Source organism: Helianthus annuus, chromosome 3 (assembly GCF_002127325.2).
Source record: "Helianthus annuus cultivar XRQ/B chromosome 3, HanXRQr2.0-SUNRISE, whole genome shotgun sequence".
NCBI lineage: Eukaryota > Viridiplantae > Streptophyta > Magnoliopsida > Asterales > Asteraceae > Helianthus > Helianthus annuus.
Window position 1 is genome coordinate 130955614 of NC_035435.2, and position 24134 is coordinate 130979747.

Here is a 24134-nt window from a genome sequence, read left to right on the forward strand (position 1 = left end):
CCACAGCGCTTGCATAACCGAAGCTGCTTTGGACGTTTAGGTGGTTTTGTCTTTGCCTTCTCACCGGGTCCGGAAATGCGAGTATGTGTACCACATCCCTTATTGCGTAAAACATCTGGATTAGCAACTTCGATTGGAATGTTGATTGGTTGCCCAACTATTTCTTCCATTTCACACTCGTTTGTTTCATTTTGGATTGTACCCAATGGTTGCTTGGAAAGCACATTGATCTTGAAATCCCGGAGTTGGGCAACCAATTTTGACAACGAATCCTCGTCGGTTCTAGCCACATCAACGCATTCAGTAACGAGGTCGAGGATTTCATTTCGCATAACGGACGGTGCGTGTGGGTTGACGCCGTATCGGCTGGAAAGTGAAAAAACCTCTTTTGGGAGGGCATCTCAGCGCCACCTATCGTTTATGTATTGGGGTGGTATCTTTGCAACATTTTTCAATCGATATACGCAAAAGACATTGCGACACAAATATCCGATACGTGTGAAATTCCTGCATGAGCAACTGGCGGAGTGGTCTACAGTGTTATATGTAACCTGTTAGGAACAGAAGGAGCATAAAAAAGGGCTTTAGATCTAACATATGTTAGTGGAGTGGTAATAATGAACTTGCCTAACATGTGTTACCTAATAGACGTTTATGATGTTGTTCCTTTTGTCCAAATGAGTGACGTCTAGCAAAAGAGTGGTATTGCTGGAATCAGTTTGGTTTGTAATGTAGCATAAAAACTTCCCTTTAATTATCTCCTTTTGAACTTGCGCGAAAACAGCGTTTGTGTAAATGGCGAACGCGTGCTGCTCTATCGCTAATTCAGTAGTGCCCTTGAACACCGTGGATGAGGTTTTGTACTCGGATACACGTTGCCGATAGCGTTGGCTGTCTACCCTATTTTCAAAGCACCTCATAAATTGTACAAGGGTGTTTGCGCTTATTGAGTTGACCCTGAAGGCAGCGTTAGAGCTTTCGCAGCGTGAAGTGGTCTTCATCAAGCAACACATTGGCAGTTCCCTGAAGTAGGCTGGTACCCAAAGATGTTTGATGTTGTACCTGTCGTTCAACCAAGTGTGGTCTTGTAGGCCAAATGTTTCTAGGAGGTCATTCCAGCGGGACTCAAACGTTTCTGGTTTGATATAAATTCCAAACCAACCGGTGAATGCAGGACCGAACATCAGTGTTATCAAGAAGGTCCGCAGAGATCTGGTAAATTTAAGAGTTACTAACACATGTTAGATTAGACAGTTTAAAAACACATATAAGTCTGTGATGTTGAATAACACATGTTAAAGGCTAACAATTTAACCTAACCTTGGAGGGTAGTTTTTTCATTATATGCCACATGCATAGACGGTGGCGTGATTCGGTAAAGACCATAGGAACAGCTTGAAGCATGGATGGGTCTTGATCACTCAGCACGAGAGTTGGTTGAGTACCGTGTGTCTTCAAGAAAGCCTTAAGCAACCACACATAAGATTCAATAGACTCGGTTGATATCAAACCCGCACCAAATGTAATACATTGGAAATGATGACCCACGCCCGTGAATGGCACAAAAACCATCTTGTACCTATTAATAAAAATGGATTTGAGGTTAACAAAATGTAACACTTTTTTGGTTAGGCTTGTATACTTGGATATCAGGCCTAACACATGTTAAGGGGGAACTAACCTGTTAGTGTTGTAAGTCGCGTCAAAGGCGAGGACATCGCCAAAAGCTTTGTAGTTTAGCTTTGAAATCTCATCAGCCCAGAATACAGAAGACAACTTCCCATTTGATACAGTGTAATCAAAATAGAAGTTGGGTAGGTTGTCAAAGCGCTCACGCAAGCGTTCGAGGAAAACTTGTGCGTCGCGTTCACCAATAAAAATTCGCAACTGGTGGCTAAAATTTTTAAAATCCATCGGAGTCCCATTGACATTGTGATGCCCCCCTTTTAAAGCTACAAGACATCTATAAGCTCTTATGGGTCTGATACGGTTTAAACTCATATTGTAAATGAATTGTTTGGTGGAGAATGACACCTTTCGTAATATATTGCTAAGATCACGGTTGTAATTCTCAACAAGTTCATGATTATGAATATTATTGAAACTCAGAACTGTGTATGTATCATTAGAGATTGAGAATGCTTGCCTTACAGTCACACCATGTGAAGTTGGTTCTCCTAGGCTTTACAGAAGATTCATCTAGTGTGTCAAAAGTCCTCTTGGGTTGTGGTTTCCCGTATTTTGAGCAGCGAAGATACTTGTGTGTGGGAATTCCATTCCAGACTTTAGTTTGGCCTTTTTTAACAGAAAAACCAGCTTCAAACGCATAAAGTTCATACATGGAAAGAACAGCCTCAAATGTTGGATAAGATTTCCCACACACTGGTATGAACTTATCAGCGATGGTAGGAATCTAGTAACGGGTTCCCTAAGGGGTATCAAAAATGAAGTATGGATGCGCTGGCCCTGCATCAGAAAACGAAAAGGTTAGGAATCTGGTATATGGCATGTCAAAAAGTTAGAACTCTGGTATATGAGTATAAAGTGTGCTCCCATGGAAAATAAACAACCGTCTAAAGGGCCGCGAGATGATTCAGCAAACACAGAAGGGCCCTGAGATGATCCAGAACCAGCACCCGGCATGTTAGCGTAGCAAGAATCTTGGGATGCTACATGTGAACATTATGCAATATGTTTGAACTATGCCATATCTGGGGAAGAAAAATCAAAACGAGTGTATAGAAAAATAAACCTTGATCATTATCCATAACCTCATCAGAATGGAAAGCGCTGTTCATGAACTTGTTGGAGATCAGAACATCCGATGATCTAACAGGGACTTCAGATGATCGAGAACCATCAACAGGCATGTAAGTATATACAGAAGCTTCGAATGGAACAGGTGAACATTGCCATGCAATATATTTGGATTATTCCATTAAAAAATTGTCAAATACAAAAAAAACATATATTCGAGAGAGTTAAGTTAGATAAAGAGACAAACCTTAAGCATTTAATTCCTCATCAGTATGGAAGTCACTGCTAAGGAACTTGTTGGGGAAACTATGGACCGGCGACATTAACTCGGAGGTTGGTGGATTTGTCTCCATGGACATTAATGGAGAAAGGATAATTTGGAGGAGAAGATGATAATGGTTTTTCTGTTAAAGAAGATATAAAATGAAATATTGTAAAAGAAATATGTGGGTGGGTGATTTGTACAAATGAGTTGATGGGCATTAAATGATAATGTCAAATCAAATTGGGAAAATATCTTGGGTTGGGTAAATTACTGATATAACCTTGTAAGCAAAAAGGAAGAGGAGGTGACTATGGGCAACGTGGATAAATGTAGGCCACAAGTTGAGTTTGCTAAGTTTTCTAAAAAAATGTGGTTTCTTGTAGAGCATTGCCCTATATATATATATATATATATATATATATATATATATATATATATATATATATATATATATATATATATATATATATATATAGTAGGAGTTCTGCGGAAAGTGTGTTTTTCCTAGAAAGTGTAGGAAGCGATCTGGGCCCTCCGATTGGTGTTTTTAATGGCTTAGATCAAATGGATGGCATTTTCGTAATATATGAGTTATATAATTAGAGACTTTTAATATAGTGAGGGTATTTTGGTAATTGGAAGCGTTGTAAATCAATCAAGAAACTGCCATAACAATAACCAATCCCTAAAATCATGGGATTTCCCCTCTTTCTCTTTCTCTCTCTCTCTCTCTCTCTCTCCCTAACCGCAACCAAAGAAGAACCAGCCATATTTCCTGCAAATATTCTTCTCCGATTGGTCATATATCGGTTCCTTCGAGGTATAAGCCGATCAAACAGTAGTCGGAATCGTTGGTCGGCCGGTGATGTTTCCCTATCGGTTGTTGTTTTTCATACTTGTTTCAATTTTTTGTATCTATCATTGAATTGGGTTCTTATTTTTAGTCAATGGACCTCAATGCTTGACATCTTAGAGTGGGCTCTAGATGTAATTAGGGTTACCTACAGATGTCTTGATGGCAGTACCTACAGATGTAATTGTGTTTTAAAATGACATCTGAATATGTTGATGATGGCAGTGTGTTTTAAGTTTATGTGTTTTACCATTTTAATGTTGATGATGACAGTGTGTTGAAGACGAAGACACTGGGTTGTGTTGAAGACGAAAACACTGACAGTGTGTAAGGAAATCTGCTTGCTGTTAAAACACAATGTCAAGAAATTAGCTTGCTGTTAAAACACAGTGTCAAGAATCCTCCAGCAATCTGCTTGCTGTTAAAACACAGTGTCAAGAATCATCCAGCAATCTGCTTGCTGTTAAAACACAACGTCAAGAAATCTGCTTGCTGTGAAAACACAGTGTCAAGAATCATCCAGCAATCTGCTTGCTGTTAAAACACAGCGTCAAGAAATCTACAATCTGCTTGCTGTTAAAACACAGCGTCAAGAAATCTGCTTGCTGTTAAAACACAGTGTCAAGAATCATCCAGCAATCTGCTTGCTGTTAAAACACAGCGTCAAGAAATCTGCTTACTGTTAAAACACAGTGTCAAGGAAATCTGCTTGCTGTTAAAACACAATGTCAAGAAATCAGCTTGCTGTTAAAACACAGTGTCAAGAATCCTCCAGCAATCTGCTTGCTGTTAAAACACAGTGTCAAGAATCCTCCAGCAATCTGCTTGCTGTTAAAACACAGCGTCAAGAAATCTGCTTGCTGTTAAAACACAGCGTCAAGGAAATCTGCTTGCTATTAAAACACATTGTCAAGAAACACAGCGTCTTGTATGATTTAAATTGAAACTGTCAATTTGATGTAAATGGAATATTTAGTTTCCATAATTTTCTGGTTAGTTAGTTATCCTAATAAAATAATCCATAATTAAAATAATATTCAAATTACACAATTGCCCTTTTAGTTAAAATCCTTCAATGCCACATGTCACGCTCTTATTGCTTCCTAGACTTTCTAGGAAAAACACACTTCCCGCAGGAACCCTACTCTATATATATATATATATATATATATATATATATATATATATATATATATATATATATATATATATATATATATATATTTGACAGTTTCCAATGGTGAAATATTAATGATTAAAGCAATCACACGTTTGACGCTCGCTAAGGACTCAATGAAATCAACCATAGCACCCCTAATGGAGCCCCTGCAACTGTGTAAGCCCTAATCTCTCCGAACTTCTCGGAGGCGGCAGAAGACGACGAACAGGGTTTGAACGGCAATGAAGGGCAGAGACAAATACAAGGTAGACACGTGGTATGATGCTCCGTCAAGGAAGGGTAGGAATCGCAATACGGTAGGAAGTATGAAGAATCATCACCCACCGGTTACAAAATTTTTCGTTTCCAATCTCCCAGGGGGTTGTTCATCCAAAGATCTGTGTGAAGCTCTCAAAGGTTTCGGGGTGATCCACGGTACGTATATCGCACGAAAGTTTGATAAACTAGGTAAACGTTTTGGTTTCGTTTCATTCGCAAATGTTAAGGACCCGATTGGCCTAGAGATGGAATTGAAAGACGTGTGGATAGGATCGTACAAGCTTTTTATTGTGTTAGCAAGGTTTGTTGACGGGGAGAAGGTAACTTGGAAGGAGGATAAACAGTGGGCTCTGGTGGTGGATAAGAACAAGGAGGACCCGGTGGGTGATAAGGTTAATGTAACGATGGAGACGGGCTTGGGTTCTTATGAAGGGCGTTCCTTTAGATATACACTTGTAGGTAAGGATATTTGTGATCCTATGGAAGAAGTTGTTCTTGATGATGGTTTTGATGGGAATGCGATTTGGAAAGGGTTGGGTCTGTTGGGTTCTACTAGAGATCTCAACACATTAACGTCCTTGAAGGAGTGGCTTTTCTCTGTTAGACTGGGAAATGTCCACATACGGTATGTTGGAGGGCTGTCGGTTGTCTTAGTTTTTGAGGATAATGTGAGAATGTTGGAGTTTTTGAACACGAAAGAGGTTTGGAATCCAGTGTTCTCTACTCTAGTCATATGGGAAGGACAAAGAACTAATCTTGAACGTCTTGCATGGCTTAAAATCTTTGGTCTTCCTTTGTTTTTGTTCGATAAATATGTGGTTGACAGGATCGGATCTAAGTTTGGAAGGGTAGTGCAATCGGTACAAACGGATGAAAATCTTGAAGATTTCTCATATGCGATGATTGGAGTATTATGTCAATCGACTAAAAGGATCAATCAGTCATACAAATTGAAATGGCGTAACGAGGAATTTGTAGTCCTTGTTGAGGAAGACACCGGGGAGTGGATTCCGGATTGTATAGGTGTAATAACTCTCACTAAAATTAATGCTTAGGGTGGTAATTAGCTATTAAGAAAACCCTAAATGAGAAACCCAAGTAATTCTGCACTAACCCTAAAATTTTTGAAACAATCGGAATCAGGATCAGGGCCCCTAAAACTCAGGGGGGGTTAAACCCTAATCGATATTATCCTCTAAATTCGTTGTCTGAATTGAATTAAGCAAAACTGTCAACTCACCCAAGCTACTGGACACGAAACCTACCCTACCCTAAAATTGGCATCCCAGGCGATACGCGGGAGGTTCCCCGAATTCTTCCGCGACACGCGGGAGATGCAAATTTTCAGTATAAATAGAGGGCCTTGGGACTTGAATCTGGGAGTTGAAACGACGTAAAATTGTTGTCTGTACGTCGAGTTAAGGTCGTTTTACTACAAATAAACACACACTAATATCGAATCACTGCCACGGAACAGGGTAATTACTCGATCGCTATTACGATTCATTTTCCGAGATCAATATATCCAAAGAATGTTTAAGTGCTGCCCACATTAGGGTTATACTTTGTCGTTCGTCGTTAATTCGATGAATGAGTTTAAGTATCGCACTTTGTCGTTCATTGTGAGAATTTGATCTTGTGAGTTATCGTAACTGCTGTATTGATCACTAACCCTGTTTTGTGTGCATTATTGTTGAAATTAGGTTAACAGGGCTAAATCATATTCTATCCATACTAAATCTGCAATGCGAGTCATTCTCTTTTTATCAACTATTTTACAATGCTCCAAATCATTTTTCAGAGTTATAATTACAGTGATTAAGTTTATGTAATCACCAAATTACAGCCGGTATGTGGGGTATTGTGCACATTATTATTATTATTATTATTATTATTATTATTATTATTATTATTGTTTCCCTCACATTAGGTGGGCGAGCCTAAAGTGATATACGTCACTCATTGGGACAGCCAATGGTGATATGACCACAGTCACAGAGCTGGTCTGTGACAAATACCTATTCTTGATAATTGGTTGATAATAAACATATGTAAAAACTATTGATACTGTAAATTATAATAAATGTGTCGTTTTCAGTAAATAGAATGATTCACTCAGTATTTCCCCGCTGACAAAACCTTTTTCAAACATGTTTCAGGTGATCTACTGTAAATCAGGAAAAGTGCTGAGGAGCATTTCAAGCTTAAAATAGTGGCTCAGTATAAAATAAAGAAATATGTTTTGAAATAAGGATTTATCACTAAAACTTATGCATTGTAAATTATCGGGGTTTATCCCGAATTGTGAAATAAAATAATCGGGAAAAGTTTTAGCTTTACAACGATCCTGATGTTAAAATTTCCGCTGCTAAAATCACATAAATAAATATCACGTGATTTCTGTCCCGCGGCTCCTGAAACGGGTCAAACCGGGTCGGGGTCGTGACAGAAATAAGGTGGTATCAGAGCCACTGAGTTAAGCTAATTAAGTATTTAACAGATACTTAATCTTTCCTGATTACTGTTATGTGATTATGTATTTTTAATTGACTATTTGTTAGTTACAGTATGGGTAAGCAAAAGTTGCAAGATATCTATCTTAAACTAGATAGGTCAGTCTACGAAGAGGGAAGTTCATCCAAAACTAAATTTTCAAAGCTCCCTACAATTCCTGAAGAAGGAATATTTGTGCGTAAAGCACAGTATGAAAATCCACTTTCTCCTAGAAAAAGGAGTATGATTATTAAGAAAAGTAAGGAGCAAATCCGAGAAAAGAGGATTAAAAAGGAAACCCAGGAGATAATTAATAAATCACCGTGGGAAGATAAGTTAGATGAAAAATGGACAAATTTGTATATGCTAGCTACTGTAGCGGAAAATGCAAAACTTTAAAGTACTCTAAATCTAGTACTAGTACTTCTCAGTAAGTAGATAAATAAAGCTGAGTGTGTGTTCTTTCTTGTATTTTGTACAAATAATGTGCAATAAAACTTTGATGTTTATTTGTTAAACTTTGTTCCAAAGTTTTAACTTAGCATTTCTGTGCATTTTGCATATATGCTACACAGCATGAGTGAGATATCTGAAGCTTTTCAGAACCTCAATCTTTACCCGGTGAATATAGAAGTTTCCCAAGAGTTTACTGGATACTTGGCTGATGTGGACCAACCTGTAGAATTCCATGCTCCACCTTTGACAAAGCAAAAACGAAAGAAAAAAGAAGAATTATGTATGGGGTAGTCGTATTCGTAGGAAAAAGCCAGTTCCGAAACTTCCTAAAATAAACAACCCTTTAGAAAAAGAAAAAGAAATTATAATCAAGGAGAGTTCTAAACAGCAAGAGATGGAAACTGAAGTTAGGAAAGATTCTAGGCAAATGGAAATACAGTTTGAGGAATATTCTAAGGAAATAGAAATGGAAGTAGGACAAGGTTCTAGACCAACTCAGCTAGAAATCAGAGAGAGCTCCAATCAAAACCAAAACCAGGGAATAACTTTTCAGGATAAAATAGATTTTCTATTGGCAAACTGTGAAACTATTCAGCCTGTCAATACAAATGTTTTTACCTATCCTAGTGAAAATCCACTCCCTATGAATTTTGCACCAGCAATCCCAGACCCAATAGTCCACGCTCAGCCTGTAGAAATGGAAGAATGGTGGACGAATGATTGGCAATTTCAAAATATTGTCAACGACCCTTATTCCTTCTTTCCGCAATTCGATCCAGAACCCCTACCTAATCCACCAATGAGCACTGAGAATATGGCTGAACTTCGCCATTTCGGTGAAGAGTTGATGGATGCAGGGAATAGAATTAGGGAGATAGGGGGACAGATTGCTTGGAAATATGATGAAAGGGAAATGCGTTTTTAGAACAACAAATGGTGAGGGATAGGAAGATGGTAAAACTATAGTTGTGTAATAGTATAGTAAATAGTGAAATCAGTCTGTAACATAACTCCAAATAAAACTTTGTAAAATATCTGTGTGTAGTGATGCATACTATAACGGATATGAAATGGAATCGAGAAATCGATAGTTTTGACTTTATGTGCATTATGAATTTTCTGAGTGTTTGTGTATAAATTGCTATTTATCAAGATACTAATTAATATATATTATTAGATGGCTAATAATGGTAATGAACCGGTAAATGAAGCTAATCAGTCAGAGCAACATCCAGGGGATCAATATATGACTAGACAAGATATTGAAAATATTGTTGCTCAAGGGATAGCCAATGCTATTCCAGCATTTGTTGCTGCTGTAAAAAGTCCAATCGAACCGCAACATATCATTCCTAGTAAACGTATTACTGAAGATAACTTCAGTAATAGTATAAACGGTGGCCATAATCATGTTAATCATGATAATGAATCCCAGCACACGCCGCTCCCTAAGAAACAGAAAGCTACAACACCTGGTTGCACTTTCAAAGAATTCCTTGCTTGTAAACCCACTGAATTTGCAGGCAATAAAGGGGCAACTGCATCGCTGCGTTGGTTTGAGAAAACCGAAGCAGTAATTGCAATAAGTAAGTGTGCCAAAGATGATCAGGTCATGTACGCATCGAATCGTTTAAAGAAGGAGCACTGGAATGGTGGAACACTGTGTTACAAGCTAAAGGAAGAAATAGGGCTTATGCTATGACTTGGGAAGAATTCAAGAGTCCGGTAGAAAGAAAATTCTGTCCTGAGTATGAAAAGGAACAAATGGCAAATAAGTTCCTAACTTATCGGATGATGGGTGTGGATTGTCGTGGTTATACTTCGACATTCTTTGAATATGCTAGAGTAGTACCTAACCTGGCTTCGCCAGAATCGGTACTCATTTCTCGCTATATTTGGGGATTAATTAGCGAAATTCGAAATATCGTTAAGGCTGCGAGACCTCGCACTATTGACGATGCAGTAGAATTAGCTAACACCTTAACTGATGAACTGATACGCACACGAGACGAAGATAGGAAGAAGGAATTAGCTCAGAAAATTACCCAAGGATTTAGGATGGGTAATAGTAGTAATTTCAAGAAAAGAGGAACAGGGCAACCTTCAACTGTGCCATTTTGCAAAATTTGCAAAAAGAAACATTTTGGAAAATGTAACAAACTTTGCAATTTTTGCAAAACAACAGGACATCGGGAAGAAAACTGTAGAAAGAAATCCATAATTTGTTACAATTGTGGGGAAGCCGGACATATCAAACCAGAATGTCCTAAGTTAGTTAACCCAGTAGACAACAAACCCAAGGCAGCTGAAGGAGCTACTAAGAAGAATGCCAGAGCATTCCAGCTAACTACTCAAGAAGCAGAACTCATCCCAGATGTGATAGCCGGTACGTTTTTAGTTCACAACATTTATGCAAAAGTATTATTTGACTCTGGTGCAAACCAAAGTTTTATAAATACTTCATTCTGTCAAGCTCTTAAGTTACCTTTAACTACCGTTAGGCAGATTTTTACAGTCGAAACTGCAGATGGGAATTCAGTCAAAATCCATCAGGTTTTGCAAAAAGTAGAAATAGAACTCTTAGATCATAAATTTACTGCAAACCTATTGCCTATGAAATTAGCCGAGTTTGATGTTGTGTTAGGAATGGATTGGTTAATAGCCAACCATGCTCAAATCATTTGTGATAGAAACTCTATAGAAATTCAAGCACCTACTGGAGAGATAATTAAGATTTCAGGAGATAAACCTCGAAAGCCACTGAAGTTCATATCAGTAATAAAAGTTGCTAATTATGAACGGAAGCAGGGAATAGTATATATGATTTCAGTAATCATTTGTACTAAAAGAGAAGAACTTAAGGAAATCCCTGTAGTCTCAGAATACCCAGATGTATTTCCAGAAGATTTACCTGGGTTACCACCAGATAGGGAGGTAGAATTTAGGATTCATCTAATTTCAGGAACTACACCGATAGCCAAGGCACCCTATCGATTAGCTCCTACCGAAATGTTAGAATTAAAGAAGCAATTAGATGAATTACTAAGCAAAGGATTTATACAACCTAGTTCATCCCCTTGGGGTGCACCGGTGTTGTTTGTGAAAAAGAAAGATGGATCGATGAGAATGTGTATCGATTATAGAGAATTGAATAAGGTTACAATTAAGAATCGATACCCATTACCTAGGATTGATGATCTTTTCGATCAATTACAAGGCGCTAAATATTTTTCTAAGATAGACTTGCGCTCCGGATATCATCAATTAAAGGTTCAAGAAGAAGACATACCTAAAACTGCATTTAGGACTAGGTATGGACATTATGAGTTTACAGTCATGCCCTTTGGATTAACTAATGCACCCGCAACATTTATGGACATGATGAACAGGATCTGTAAACCATATTTGGATAAATTTGTAATTGTTTTCATAGACGATATACTTATTTATTCAAAAAGTCAGGTCGAACATTACCAGCACTTGCATGCACTCTTAACTTTGTTAAGAAAAGAAAAGTTGTACGCTAAATTCTCAAAGTGTGAATTTTGGCTACAAGAAGTGCAATTCTTAGGACACATGGTGAATCACGAAGGTATTCACGTAGATCCTGCTAAGATAGAAGCAATTACCAATTGGAAGGTTCCGCAAACTGCAATGGAAATTAGAAGTTTTATAGGTTTGGCCGGTTATTATAGACGGTTTATTAAGGATTTTTCCAAAATAGCTGTACCATTAACTAAGCTAACCTGTAAAGCCACTAAGTTTGAGTGGGGACATAAACAAGAAGAAGCCTTCAGAATTCTAAAGCAGAAATTAACCAATGCTCCAATCTTAGCCTTACCAGAAGGAACAGAAGATTATATTGTGATGCTTCAAAATTAGGATACGGATGTGTGTTGATGCAACGCAAAAAGGTAATTGCGTATGCTTCCAGACAATTGAAGAAGCACGAGGAAAACTACACGACTCATGATTTAGAATTAGGAGCTATAGTTTTTGCCCTTAAGATATGGAGACATTATCTGTATGGAAGTAAGTTTACTGTTTATACAGATCATAAGAGTTTAAGATATATATTTGGGCAAAAAGAGTTAAACATGAGGCAAAGAAGATGGATGGAAATCCTGAGTGATTACGATTGTGATATTCAATATCACGAAGGAAAGGCAAACGTAGTCGCAGACGCCTTAAGTCGTAAGTTCCATGAAAAGCAAAAGCGAGTCCGTGCTCTTAGAATAAATCTACAAGTAGATTTAATGGAACAATTGAAGGAAATTCAGGAAATGGCAATCAAGGACGATGCCGAAGGAATGAAAGGTTACCTAAAAGAATTAGAACAAGGAAAGGATGGAATCTGGAAATTCCATAACAGCAGAATTTGGGTACCTAAACAAGGAAATTTAAGATCAAAGATTTTAGAGGAAGCTCATAAATCTAGGTATACTATACACCCAGGAAACAATAAGATGTACCAAGATTTAAGAAAGAATTTTTGGTGGATAGGAATGAAAAAGGATATAGCCGAATACGTATCTAAGTGTTTAACCTGTTCACAAGTTAAAACCGAACATCAAAAACCCTCAGGTCTACTACAACAGTTAGAAATACCGGTATGGAAATGGGAACTCATAACAATGGACTTTGTTACTAAATTACCCAAGACCAGAAAAGGTAATGATGCCATTTGGGTAATCGTGGATCGATTAACCAAATCAGCTCATTTTCTACCAATAAAGGAAACCTTTAGTATGGAAAGGTTAGCCAAATTGTATGTAGATGAAATAGTATCCTTACATGGAGTTCCACTCTCCATTGTATCGGATAGAGATAGTCGTTTCACTTCCCGTTTCTGGACAAGTTTCCAAGAATCAATGGGAACCCGACTCAATCTAAGTACCGCATATCATCCACAAACGGACGGACAAAATGAAAGGACGATCCAAACTCTGGAAGACATGCTCCGTGCATGTGTAATTGACTTTGGAGGTAATTGGGATAATCATTTACCATTAACTGAATTCTCCTATAACAATAGTTATCACTCAAGTATCGAAGCCGCTCCATTCGAAGCACTATATGGACGCAAGTGCAGAACACCCGTATGTTGGGCGGAAATAGGAGAAAGTCAATTATCAGGTCCGGAAATTGTGCAAGAAACCACAGACAAGATAACTCAAATTAAGGAAAGATTGAAAACAGCCAGAGATCGCCAGAAAAGCTATGCAGACAATCGTCGCAAGCCACTCGAATTCCAGATAGGAGACAAAGTACTTTTGAAAGTATCTCCTTGGAAAGGAGTAGTACGATTCGGTAAGAAAGGAAAACTGAGTCCAAGATATGTTGGACCATTCCCAGTGATTCAACGAATCGGACCAGTTGCTTATCGCTTACAACTACCAGAAGAACTAGCTGGAGTACATGATGTATTTCATGTATCCAATCTTAAGAAATGTCTATCACACGAATCCTTGGTAGTACCTCTTCAAGATGTGGAGGTAAATGAAAAGCTGAAATTTATAGAAAAACCTTTACAAATAGAAGATAAGAAAATCAAGTTTCTCAAACACAAGCGACTAGTACTGGTGAAAGTCAAATGGAATTCAAAGAGAGGACCAGAATATACTTGGGAGCTAGAGTAAAAAATGAAGCGGAAATACCCTCATCTATTTCAGTAAATCTCGAGGACGAGATTCTTCTTAAGGTGGGGAGGATGTAATAACTCTCACTAAAATTAATGCTTAGGGTGGTAATTAGCTATTAAGAAAACCCTAAATGAGAAACCCAAGTAATTCTGCACTAACCCTAAAATTTTTGAAACAATCGGAATCAGGATCAGGGCCCCTAAAACTCAGGGGGGGTTAAACCCTAATCGATATTATCCTCTAAATTCGTTGTCTGAATTGAATTAAGCAAAACTGTCAACTCACCCAAGCTACTGGACACGAAACCTACCCTACCCTAAAATTGGCATCCCAGGCGATACGCGGGAGGTTCCCCGAATTCTTCCGCGACACGCGGGAGATGCAAATTTTCAGTATAAATAGAGGGCCTTGGGACTTGAATCTGGGAGTTGAAACGACGTAAAATTATTGTCTGTACGTCGAGTTAAGGTCGTTTTACTACAAATAAACACACACTAATATCGAATCACTGCCACGGAACAGGGTAATTACTCGATCGCTATTACGATTCATTTTCCGAGATCAATATATCCAAAGAATGTTTAAGTGCTGCCCACATTAGGGTTATACTTTGTCGTTCGTCGTTAATTCGATGAATGAGTTTAAGTATCGCACTTTGTCGTTCATTGTGAGAATTTGATCTTGTGAGTTATCGTAACTGCTGTATTGATCACTAACCCTGTTTTGTGTGCATTATTGTTGAAATTAGGTTAACAGGGCTAAATTATATTCTATCCATACTAAATCTGCAATGTGAGTCATTCTCTTTTTATCAACTATTTTACAATACTCCAAATCATTTTTTAGAGTTATAATTACAGTGATTAAGTTTATGTAATCACCAAATTACAGCCGGTATGTGGGGTATTGTGCACATTATTATTATTATTATTGTTTCCCTCACATTAGGTGGGCAAGCCTAAAGTGATATACGTCACTCATTGGGACAGCCAATGGTGATATGACCACAGTCACAGAGCTGGTCTGTGACAAATACCTATTCTTGATAATTGGTTGATAATAAACATATGTAAAAACTATTGATACTGTAAATTATAATAAATGTGTCGTTTTCAGTAAATAGAATGATTCACTCAGTATTTCCCCGCTGACAAAACCTTTTTCAAACATGTTTCAGGTGATCTACTGTAAATCAGGAAAAGTGCTGAGGAGCATTTCAAGCTTAAAATAGTGGCTCAGTATAAAATAAAGAAATATGTTTTGAAATAAGGATTTATCACTAAAACTTATGCATTGTAAATTATCGGGGTTTATCCCGAATTGTGAAATAAAATAATCGGGAAAAGTTTTAGCTTTACAACGATCCTGATGTTAAAATTTGCGCTGCTAAAATCACATAAATAAATATCACGTGATTTCTGTCCCGCGGCTCCTGAAACGGGTCAAACCGGGTCGGGGGCCGTGACAATAGGTGTGGAGGTAGAGGAGAATGAAGCTGATTTAAATCACGAGAAGAGGCTGTGGGTAGGGATGGACACTCAAGTGGATGCGACTATACATTGTGAAAACACAAATTCTTCTATACAGGGTGATCAGGAGCCGACTATGTGTGCACCCTCTAAATTGTCAGTTGGTAGGGATGAGGGTACGACACCACAGATTGTAACAAATCAAGTTGGTGGCAAACTAGAGGATGTGGAAGGACTACGATTTATTATGTCGGTTGCTAGTGATATCTCGGGTTCAAAGAAAAAAAAGAGAGGTTGCTTTCGTAAGAAATCGCGATTTGAAAAGTCTCCCTCCCCGACGGGAGTTGAAAGACCAAAGAAACGGGCTAGAGATGGTGACGATCCTTTTGATATTGATCGGTTCATATTTGAAGTTCAAGATACTAGTAACGTGGCTATTGATCCTTGTGATGAGGTTAAGGACGCCGAGTTGGAAGGGAGGCAAGAGGATACTGTTGACAGCTTAGAAGGAGATGGTAATGTGTCTATTAATCCTTGTGACAAGGTTTAGGAAACGATTGGTTTTGCTCAAAGGTTGGGGGTGGAGAATATTACAAACTACGAATCCTCGATTCATCAGTTGGTTATCGATGAAGGCTTTCAACCGGTGTCATCATGAATTGCATCTCATGGAATATTATAGGGCTGGGTTCGGCGAATAAGTGTTTGTGGGTAAAGAACCTTAAGGTGGCGAATGAGGTCGGTTTTGTCATGATTCAGGAAACACAATTACAATCGCTTCAAGGTGTGAATGTTAGTAAACTCTGGGGGACGGGGGTTTTCGAATATGAAGCTGTGGATGCGGTGGGACGATCCGGAGGTTTGTTATCATTATGGGACTCTAAGTTGTTTACAAAAATGAATGTATTTAAAAGTCGTTATGTACTTTTAGTCTCAGGTTACTTGAAGAATGTGACAACTCGAATTTCCAAGAATTCCTATTTCGCATTTATTGCACGTTCATTGTTTGTGTAGTTAATTATTTGCACAATTAATTGCTATGGAATTGTAACGTGTTAATACAATGAAGTGTATTGTGTGTTTATGCATGGTTATGTGTTAATTTGGAAAGACTTGTCAAATATGTGAACTTGGTGGTGAAACTGTGAAATTGATGTGAGATGGTGTGCATGTGTAAAATATGATACTTAGGGAGGTAGAGGGTAATTAGTGAAATCTTAGAGATACTTAACCCTAATCCCTTTTTCACTAATCATTCTCACAAAAATCCAAAGCACGTACTTCACATTCTCTGGCAATCATCACATCATCATTGGCAAGCTATCCATCACTTTCGATTTCCACATTTTCTCTAGAATCAACACAAGGTAAATGATTATTGTTTATTGATTGTTTGATTGTATCAATCCTTGATTATTAGAATACTTGTAAACCCTAGCTTTGATATAATGGTTCTGTGCCTTGATTGATTCTTGATTATCGTGTTATGATGATGATTAGTCGTGAAATCATTTGTTGTATGATGATGTTAATTGTTGAATTGGTTTCTGCCATGTAATACACGAACTAGGGTTTCCAGATCGTATGAATTATAGAACGTAACTGATGAATGTGTAAAGTGTAACTGTTGCAATCACAAAGAACGCGTGATTGAATGTTTGTCTGAGGTTTGTGAATGAATGTAATTGTCTGAGTTTCATGACTCATATAATAGTCCGAACATTAAAACAAACACAAGGGAGCCGAGTTTTAATACAAGAAAGCATCTGTCTGAGTTTTTATGTTGCATAAGGATCCGAGTTTCCTTGTCACTTGTGCCATCCGAGTTTTAAACCCCCTCTAGTCCGACTTTCTTATCAGGGAAGCCCCCCCCCACACCTTTAGTCCGAGTTTTTATCATATGAAACATGTTGGTCCGAGTTTTGTGGACACACTAAGTGTCCGAGTTTTATATCAAACATCAAGGGTCCGATGTTTGAATTAAGGGGGTTCCGACTTTTAAACATGGAGTAGTGGTCCGACTTTTATGATATGTTATGTGGTTGTCCGAGTTTTGGCCCCCAACCCCAAAGTCCGACCTTTTAAACCCCCAACCCTTTGGTCCGAATTTTAACCCCAAACCCCCCCCCCCATGAATCGGTCCGAGTTTCATCCATGAAACTCTTGTCCGAGTTTTGTTGCTAGGCACACATAAGATCCGAGTTTTTGTTAATAGTTATACGGTCCGAGTATGTTGATTTGTTAACGGAACCAAGTTATTATTGAATGAAATATGATGATCCCATCACCACTGTATGCATGATTTTGAATGCTACTTATTGTATGATGTCTGTACATTACTGCATGTTACTGTAATTGCTGCATATAACTGTATGACTCCTTATGTGATTGTATAGTACTGAAGGCAAGTGCATGATCCTGCATGCGTGAACATCCTATGTGATAATTGAATGTACACAATAAACACACAAAAACACAGTTGCTTGATTTCTCATGACTTGCAAACCCTAATTTGATGCAAACACTTACATCGTATCATGTGCAACATATCCTAGGTCGTGTGTAACGGACTTAGACATTTGATAAACCCTAGAACATAGCATACCGAGAAAACCAAGGTGAGTTCACACTCTTACTAAGGCATGGGATTCCCAGGGCACGGGAATTGGGATTGAAGGATTGAGATTGAATAGAACTGTACTTACACTGTTACTAGACTACCATACCAACGTCCTCGGTTGTGCAGGACACATACGTAAAACCTACGTATACTTGTATTGCTCACTGTCCTCAGGTTGCGAAGGACACTCACGTAAAACCTACGTGAACTTATACTCACTACTGCCTCGGTTGTGTCAGGCACTTACGTAAAACCTACGTAAACCCCCGCGTACCCCTATCCTCGGTTGTGAAGGATTACTTACGTAAAACCTACGTAAACTTGTACGTGTTACTGTTCTCGGGGTATGTAGAACACTTATGGTTACGAATAGTCTAGTGGTTATACAACATGGGAAGCCCCCACCAATAGAACGTACTATCGGCCCAGTAGAGCCACATGTTACAAACGAATATACTTTTACGCATTTACTTTCTGTGAACTCGCTCAACTAGTTGTTGATCCTCTGTTACATGCCTTGCAGGTCGTTAGGTACGTGGAGCTTGCACAGGGAGGAGCTGGTCGTTGTGGGCTTGGATCGTGATTGTCTTGTTAAACACTTATGACATTTGATACTTTATTATGATGGGTTTTATTTATACGCTTCCGCTAAACAGTGATAACTTACTTATGTTTTGGAACACCTTTCGTATGGATTTGGTTTGGTTTAATGGCAATTACTTTTACTATATATATTGTTCTATATGATTGGTGGCTTGATCCTGGTCAGTCACGCTCCCAAGCGGTGATACTCCGCAGGTGGATTTTGGGGGTGTGACAGATTGGTATCAGAGCCATTGGTTATAGAGAACTTGGTTTTAATATGGGAAAAACGTTTTTATTAAAACCAGACTATAACCAGAACAGTGCTCTCAACGATCCACAACGACGCTTCACTCCACGTGCAAGACTCAACATATTAGGTAATAAGGTTTATGTTTATTGCCTACTTGCTAGAATTACATAGAACTTTGCTCGTGGTATGCTTAGACTACATTTGCTCACTACATGTTATTGCTTGAGAACACTTGTGTGCTTACACTCTTCTGTCATCGCACTATTTGCGAACCTTTCTCACTTATGTTGCCTTTGATGTGAAGATCAATGGCCGGACGAATTAACATGACACAAGCCCAGTTGACGGCTTTCGTTAATGAACAAGTTGCTGCGGCACTTGCAGCTGCTCAAGCAGGTAGTATACCCTGCAGTTTAGACTCACACTAGGATCTTTAGATCCTACATTAACTCTTGTGTTTAACCTTGTCCTATTCGTACACACTAGGTCAACACGCTCAGCAGCCCGTCTGCACTTTCAAGAACTTTATGGATTGTCGTCCTAGCACATTTAGTGGCACTGAAGGAGCGGTTGGACTCCTCCACTGGTTTGAAAAGCTCGAGTCTGTGTTCGAGATGTGTGAATGCCCTGAGGCTCGCAGGGTCAAGTATGCCACTGGTACTTTAGAGGGGATTGCTCTAACTTGGTGGAACGCGCAAGTGCAGATCTTAGGGTTGGCAGCTGCTAACGCCACCCCTTGGAATGACTTCAAGGAACTGATTAAACGTGAATACTGCACTCGGGAAGACATCCACAAGCTGGAGGATGAATTTTATCATTTGAAAATGACTGGGTCAGAAATCGAAGCTTACACTAAACGGTCGAACGAGCTGGCTGTGCTGTGTCCAACTATGGTGGACCCTCCAATCAAGCGCATTGAGTTGTACCTCAAGGGATTAGCGCCAGAGATACAGAGCCATGTGACATCGGCTAATCTTGACAACATTCAGGCTATTCAGCGCCTCGCTCATCGTATCACAGATCAGGCAGTGGATCAGAACAGACTGCCTAAACGTATCAACGCTACTGCCACCGCTACCACTGCTACTACACTTGCTACTCCCAGTGACAACAAGAGAAAATGGGATGGGGATTCTAGCAAGGGGTCAGCTTCAGTTCAGTCACAGGTTCAACAGCGAAAGACTGACAGTTACCAGAGTCCCAGTCAGCATTCTTCAGGCAGTCACAGGCAGGGGGGATATCGAGGGAACCTCCCAAAGTGTAACAACTGTAACAGACACCACAGTGGCCAGTGTAACAAGGGTCGCTGTCAAAGATGCCTCAAGATGGGTCATGAGGCCAAAGATTATAGAAGCCCTCGGCCTGCGAACCAGAATCAGCAGCAACCACAAGCACAGCAGAATCAGCAACAGGGCAACAAGGGGTGTTTTCATTGCGGCGCAGAAGGGCACTTCAAAAGGCACTACCCTCAGCTAAACAGGAACCAGAACAACAACAACAATAACAACAATCAGGGAAATGGCAACAACAACAACAACGGTGGAAACAACAACGGCAATGAAGCAAGGGGTCGTGCGTTTGTGTTGGGGCAGGGTGATGCCAGAAATGACCCCAACGTCGTTATGGGTAAGTTTCTTCTCGACGATATTTATGTTACTGTTTTGTTTGATTCGGGTGCGGATACGAGTTATATGTCTTTGAAAATGAGTAGATTGTTAAAACGTACACCAACACCTCTAAATACCAAACATGTCGTAGAACTAGCAAATGGTAAAAGTGTAGAAGCCACGCATGTAGTCAAGGGTTGTAACATCGTTCTAGCGGGTCAGGCCTTCTCAATTGATCTTATTCCAATAGTTCTGGGTAGTTTCGACATCGTCATCGGCATGGATTGGTTATCCAAGCAGCAAGCAGAGATCTTATGTAAGGAGAAGATCATTCGTATTCCTCGTTCGGGTAAAGAACCTCTTGAAGTTCAAGGCGACAAGAGTGGTGTAGTGGTTGGCATTATCTCTTTCTTGAAGGCTCAGAAATGTTTACGAAAGGGGCATACTGCCATTTTGGCACTTGTTACTGATGCATCGACGACAGAGAAAAGAATAGAGGATATTCCAGTTGTACGCGAATTCCCTCAAGTGTTTCCTGAAGATTTACCTGGTCTACCGCCTCATCGCCAGGTCGAGTTTCAAGTTGAACTAGCTCCAGGAGCAGCACCAATAGCCCGCGCACCGTATCGTTTAGCTCCAACTGAACTGGAGGAACTGTCTAAGCAACTACAAGAGCTCTTGGATAAGGGCTTCATTCGTCCAAGCTCTTCGCCTTGGGGAGCTCCAGTATTATTCGTGAAAAAGAAGGATGGCACTTTCAGGATGTGCATAGACTACCGCGAACTGAACAAGGTCACAGTGAAGAACTGTTATCCTCTTCCTCGTATCGACGACTTATTCGACCAGTTGCAAGGGTCGAGTTACTACTCCAAGATCGATCTAAGGTCTGGTTACCATCAGCTGAGAGTCCGAGATGAGGACGTCTCCAAGACAGCATTCAGAACTCGCTACGGTCACTACGAGTTTCTAGTCATGCCATTTGGGCTTACGAACGCGCCTGCAGTCTCCATGGATCTTATGAACTGGGTGTGCAAACCCTTCTTGACAAGTTCGTCATTGTTTTCATCGACGACATCCTGATCTACTCCAAGAGTTAGGAGGAACACGAGCAGCACTTACGCCTTATCTTGGAACTTCTTCGAAAGGAGCAACTGTACGCCAAGTTTTCAAAATGCGACTTCTGGCTTCGTGAAGTCCACTTCTTAGGCCATGTGGTGAACAGGGATGCGATTCATGTCGATCCATCCAAGGTAGATTCGATCAGGAACTGGCCTACACCGCGTACACCAACGGAAATACGCCAATTCTTGGGTTTGGCGGGGTATTACAGACGATTTATTAAAGACTTCTCCAAGATCGCACAGCCGCTCACTATGTTGACACAGAAAGGTGTCACCTGCCATTGGGGAGATTCCCAGGAAACCGCTTTCTAGTACCTAAAGGATAGGCTTTGCAGCGCACCTATTCTCTCATTGCCAGAGGGCACGGATGATTTTGTGGTCTATTGTGACGCGTCGATACAGGGACTTGGTTGTGTATTGATGCAGCGGGATAAGGTTATTGCTTACGCTTCTCGTCAACTCAAGGTTCACGAACGGAACTACACGACGCACGATTTAGAGCTGGGAGCTGTTGTTTTTGCACTTAAGATATGGCGACACTACCTGTACGGTACCAAATGCACAATTTACACCGATCACAGGAGTCTCGAGCATATCTTCAAGCAGAAGGAATTGAATATGCGTCAACGACGATGGGTCGAGCTACTTAATGATTACGAATGCGCCATCAAGTACCATCCAGGCAAGGCCAATGTTGTGGTTGACGCTCTCAGTCGGAAAGACACTCTACCTAGGCGTGTACGAGCTTTGCAGCTCACTATTCAGTCCAGTCTTCCTGCACAGATACGAACTGCTCAGATCGAAGCATTGAAACCCGACAACGTCAAAGCTGAAGCCTTACGCGGCTCAAGGCAACGATTAGAACAAAAGGAAGACGGCGCCTACTATGTAACAGGACGTATTTGGGTTCCACTATATGGTGGTTTACGAGAACTTGTGATGGATGAAGCTCATAAGTCTCGCTATTCGGTACATCCAGGTTCGGATAAAATGTATCACGACATCAAAACTACATACTGGTGGCCTAGCATGAAAGCCCACATCGCGACTTACGTCGGCAAGTGTTTGACATGTGCAAAAGTCAAAGTGGAGTATCAGAAACCAGCGGGCCTACTGCAACAACCCAGGATACCACAGTGGAAATGGGAAGAAATTTCCATGGATTTTGTTACTGGCCTGCCTAGATCCCAGCGTGGGAATGATACTATCTGGGTGATCGTAGATCGACTCACAAAGTCTGCTCATTTCCTGGCTATTAAGGAAACAGATAAGTTCTCTACCTTAGCAGACGTCTACTTGAAAGAAGTTGTTTCGAGGCACGGAGTGCCAACCTCTATTATTTCGGATCGGGATGCACGATTCACGTCAGAGCTATGGCAAGCGATGCACAAATCTTTCGGCTCCCGGTTAGACATGAGCACAGCGTATCATCCTCAGACGGATGGGCAGTCTGAGTGAACGATTCAAACTCTTGAAGACATGCTTCGGGCATGTGTTATTGATTTCGGCAACGGCTGGGAAAAGCACCTCCCTTTGGTGGAGTTCTCATACAATAACAGCTATCACACCAGCATACAAGCCGCTCCATTCGAGGCAAGGTACGGGCGTAAATGCTGGTCACCTCTCTGTTGGGCAGAGGTGGGGGATAGTCAGATCACGGGTCCGGAGATTGTAGTGGACGCCACAGAAAAGATTGCACAAATACGACAACGCATGGCGGCAGCACGCGACCGTCAGAAAGCCTACGCGGACAAGCGTAGGAAGCCTTTGGAATTTCAGGTCGGGGATCGGGTTTTACTTAAAGTCTCACCCTGGAAGGGTGTGGTTCGTTTTGGCAAACGGGGCAAACTGAATCCGCGGTATGTCGGACCGTTCGAGATCATTGAGAAAATAGGCAAAGTGGCCTACAAGCTAAACCTACCAGCTGAACTCGATGCAGTTCACAATGTATTTCACGTGTCGAATCTGAAGAAGTGCCTGTCAGATGAGACCCTCATAGTTCCTTTTAAGGAACTCACTATCGACGAGCGGTTGCAGTTCGTCGAGGAGCCTGTTGAAATCACGGACCGGGATATTAAGGTCCTCAAAAACAAGAGAATCCCTCTTGTTCGAGTTCGTTGGAACTCCAAACGTGGCCCAGAGTACACCTGGGAACGCGAAGACCAAATGAAAGAAAAGTACCCCCAGTTATTCGAAACCAATGCAACCACTACTGAGACTGAAGCTACTACTGCGGAATTTCGGGACGAAATTCCAAATCAACGGGGGGATGATGTGACACCCCAGGAAAACCAGTAAACGATACAACTTACCTAGCTTCCTCAGTAACCGCATGCTAAATTTCGGGACGAAATTTCTTTCAAGTTGGGGATAATGTGACAACTCGAATTTCCAAGAATTCATATTTCGCATTTATTGCACGTTCATTGTTTGTGTAGTTAATTATTTGCACAATTAATTGCTATGGAATTGTAACGTGTTAATACAATGAAGTGTATTGTGTGTTTATGCATGGTTATGTGTTAATTTGGAAAGACTTGTCAAATATGTGAACTTGGTGGTGAAACTGTGAAATTGA

General features: G+C 40.2%; 1 protein-coding gene across 1 annotated transcript; it reads right to left on the reverse strand.

The window, feature by feature from the left end:
- Positions 1 to 641: 641 nt before the first annotated feature.
- Positions 642 to 2870, reverse strand: LOC110932034 (protein FAR1-RELATED SEQUENCE 5-like). The gene is made up of 6 exons (XM_022175395.1): positions 2753 to 2870; positions 2571 to 2669; positions 1682 to 2111; positions 1321 to 1579; positions 1163 to 1212; positions 642 to 1062 (listed from the first exon to the last, which is right to left on the reverse strand). Exons 1-6 carry the CDS (start codon positions 2868 to 2870, stop codon positions 642 to 644), a joined length of 1377 nt encoding a protein of 458 aa, XP_022031087.1.
- Between the last annotated feature and the right edge of the window lie 21264 nt (positions 2871 to 24134).